Below are 2898 nucleotides of genomic sequence, written 5' to 3'. Positions count from 1 at the left end.
TATACAGGTAACACAATGAGATTAGCAGCACTCCCTTTAAGAGACTGCTTCTAATCTCAGCTTGTTACCTGTATGAAAGACACCTGGGAGCCAGAAATCCTGCTGAATGATAGGGGATCAAATCCTTATTTCCCTCATGAACATGCAGATCAGTCATCATTTGTTAGATGCATTTCTGCTGAATTTGTTGTTGTATTCTGTCTCTCAGTGTTACAATACACCGAACATTCCATTTTTAGACCGATCATTTCTTTGTGAGTGGGCAAACATTCAAATTCAGCAGGGGGTCAAATACGCATTTCCTTCACTGTAAAGCACTCTTTCTTAACCACTTGTCTACTGGGGCAATTATTTTTGTCATGCACATGTAAAAATCTGAATTTTGTTTCTGGAAATTACATTAAACCCCCTAAACTCCGGCTCAGGGGCTGGATGTGGCCCTTTGCTTGCCTTTATCTAGTCCTTGGGGCACTATTCCACCAACAGTCACCAAGGATGGGACACCATTCCCCCTACTGACACCATCAATGGGGCACTATTCTTCTCATTGATAACAACTCTGGCACATTTTGCTGGCTGATAGCTAAAAAGACATTTGAGTGGAGAGCGAAAAACTGTTTTACTTTTGACTGCTGGTGATTGTTGGTGCTTGTAGTTGTTTTCATTTCTTCTTTGGCTTGCTAGAAGCTTTTACTTTTTTACTTTTCACTTTTTCTGTCCCTTTTTAAATAGCATTTGTTTTTCTTCCTTTCCTTGCCTTCCTTCAGTCTGCTAATTAGGGGATGGATGCAGGGGCGGACTGACAACTCATGGGGCCCCCGGGCAATAGGGGATCATGGGGCCCCTGTGTCCTTCCACAAACTCAAAAAAGCCTATGAAAAAGGTACCAGGGGCATCTCATGGGGCCCCTACTGACCCCGGGCCCTGGGGAAGTGCCCGAGTTTCCAAATGGTCAGTCCACCCCTGGATGGATGAGGATGGTAGGAGAACTGTAAATGTATTTTTTTTTTAACAACAATTGTGATTAAGTTCCAGTCAAAGCTGAATGAAATGTTCTCTGAAACCTCTTTAATACTACGTTGCTCAATGCCTGTTCCATGGAAATGTACTTTGATTGTGAAAGAGAATCCTTTTGACCCGTTGTCGAATTTTCTTTGTCTTCACCCCGTAGACGAGCGGGTTCCAGAAGGGCAGGAATAAGATAAAAAAATTGGAGGAGAGGATGTGGACATTGGGAGGGATGGTGTCCTGCCCGAACCTGTATGTGACAAATGAGAAAATTGCACTGACATACGCAATCACAATAATACTGATGTGGGAGCCGCACGTTCCTACAGCTTTCTGACGGGCATCCTTGGTGGGCATCTTGAAGATGGCTTGTAAGATCATGGAGTAGGACAGTCCAATGAAGAGCAGATCAAACCCGGTGACAGAAAGAGACACAACTAACCCATAAACACTGTCCACGTGTTTGTTGCCACATGCTACATTGACCACGGCCATGTGATCGCAGTATGAGTGTAGTACAACATTGTCACCGCAGTACTGGAGCTGTCCTACCAGGACGGGAATGGGGAAAATGACTACAATGGCTCTGAGCAGAATAATAAGTGCAATCTTTTGCAGGAGGCCGTAGGTGAGGAGCGAACTGTATCTGAGCGGGGAACAGATGGCCACAAAACGGTCATATGCCATGGCGGCCAGGATCCCCGACTCGGTGACTGAAAGACAATGGACAAAGAACATTTGCGTCAGACAGCTGGTGGCATCGATAAGACCACCGTCCATCCAGAAGATCCCCAGAGTCTTTGGCACGGTAGAGCTGCAGAAGGCCAAGTCGTTGAGGGCAAGCATGGAGAGGAAGAAATACATGGGGGTATGGAGGCTCTCCTCGGTTTTGATGATGTACAGTAAGATGCTGTTGCCCAGGATGGCCAGGATATAGAGGACACAGAAGACGACTGATGTCCACATGACTCCATTTTCCAAACCAGGGATTCCAATGAGGAGGAACGTAGACGGCATGTGGAAACTAGTGTTGGGAACAGGGAGCATGGCCAGTTACTGTCAGGAACAAAGCAACCAATCACTGATAAAAATAAACACTTATAATGAGAAATTAACAAGATGGCAACATTAACCTGTCAATACAAATACTTTGCCTGCAGCAAAAGGGTTCAAAGCAATGCGTGGTTCCTCTCAATGTTTTTGGGGGTTCTTTACTTTGGGTTGGTTTAAACAACCCCAAAGACCACCAGACCATTCATTTCAACAACAACCTTCCCCTAAAAATGTACTTGCATGTAACATATTTTAGCCATGTTAGTTATCTGTAAAAGCCTACCTTGTGTAGACATAACCCCTCCCCCCCCCCACAGAGATTGCTGCTGGGTGCCACCATCTTGGATCTGAGGTCACAAGCCCAAGCTGATTCAGAGCTGTCACCCTATGGTATTCACTTTTGCACCTTTGCCCCTTCCCTGGCAGCTACATAAAAGATCAAATGGGGAGGAGCTGGGCCAGCACTGTCAGTTATTAGACATTACCAGAACAGAAGACGTCTGTGATGTGTATTGGAGATGGAGGTTGTGTTAGGGATCTGACTCTTAACACTACACTGACCGCCAATGTAAGGAGACACTACACTGAGCGCCAATGTAAGGACACACTACACCAACCACCAATGTAAGGAGACACTACACCGAGCGCCAATGTAAGGAGACACTACACCGACCACCAATGTAAGGAGACACTACACCGACCACCCATGTAAGGAGACACTACACCGAGCGCCAATGTAAGGAGACACTACACCGACCACCAATGTAAGGAGACACTACACCGACCACCAATGTAAGGAGACACTACACCGACCACCAATGTAAGGAGACACTACAC

At 45.9% G+C, this 2898-nt stretch overlaps 1 protein-coding gene across 1 annotated transcript; it reads right to left on the bottom strand.

The window, feature by feature from the left end:
• Positions 1–567: 567 nt before the first annotated feature.
• On the bottom strand, positions 568–2191 carry LOC149438017 (olfactory receptor 52D1-like). Its single transcript, XM_089660335.1, has one exon. It carries the CDS (start codon positions 2053–2055, stop codon positions 1084–1086), a length of 972 nt encoding a protein of 323 aa, XP_089516461.1. The 5' UTR covers positions 2056–2191; the 3' UTR covers positions 568–1083.
• Positions 2192–2898: the final 707 nt, after the last annotated feature.

Source organism: Staurois parvus, unplaced genomic scaffold (assembly GCF_062004578.1).
Source record: "Staurois parvus isolate SC_StPar_1 unplaced genomic scaffold, SC_StPar_1.0 ptg001225l, whole genome shotgun sequence".
In the NCBI taxonomy this organism is placed as follows: Eukaryota; Metazoa; Chordata; class Amphibia; order Anura; family Ranidae; genus Staurois; species Staurois parvus.
The sequence above is the reverse complement of the archived record's forward strand: the minus strand, read 5'-3'. Positions and strand labels throughout refer to the sequence as shown.

What these genes read in the sequence shown, in the direction of transcription:
- LOC149438017 (XM_089660335.1), bottom strand. Translation starts at nt 2,055, where the DNA reads ATGCTCCCTGTTCCCAACACTAGTTTCCACATGCCGTCTACGTTCCTC.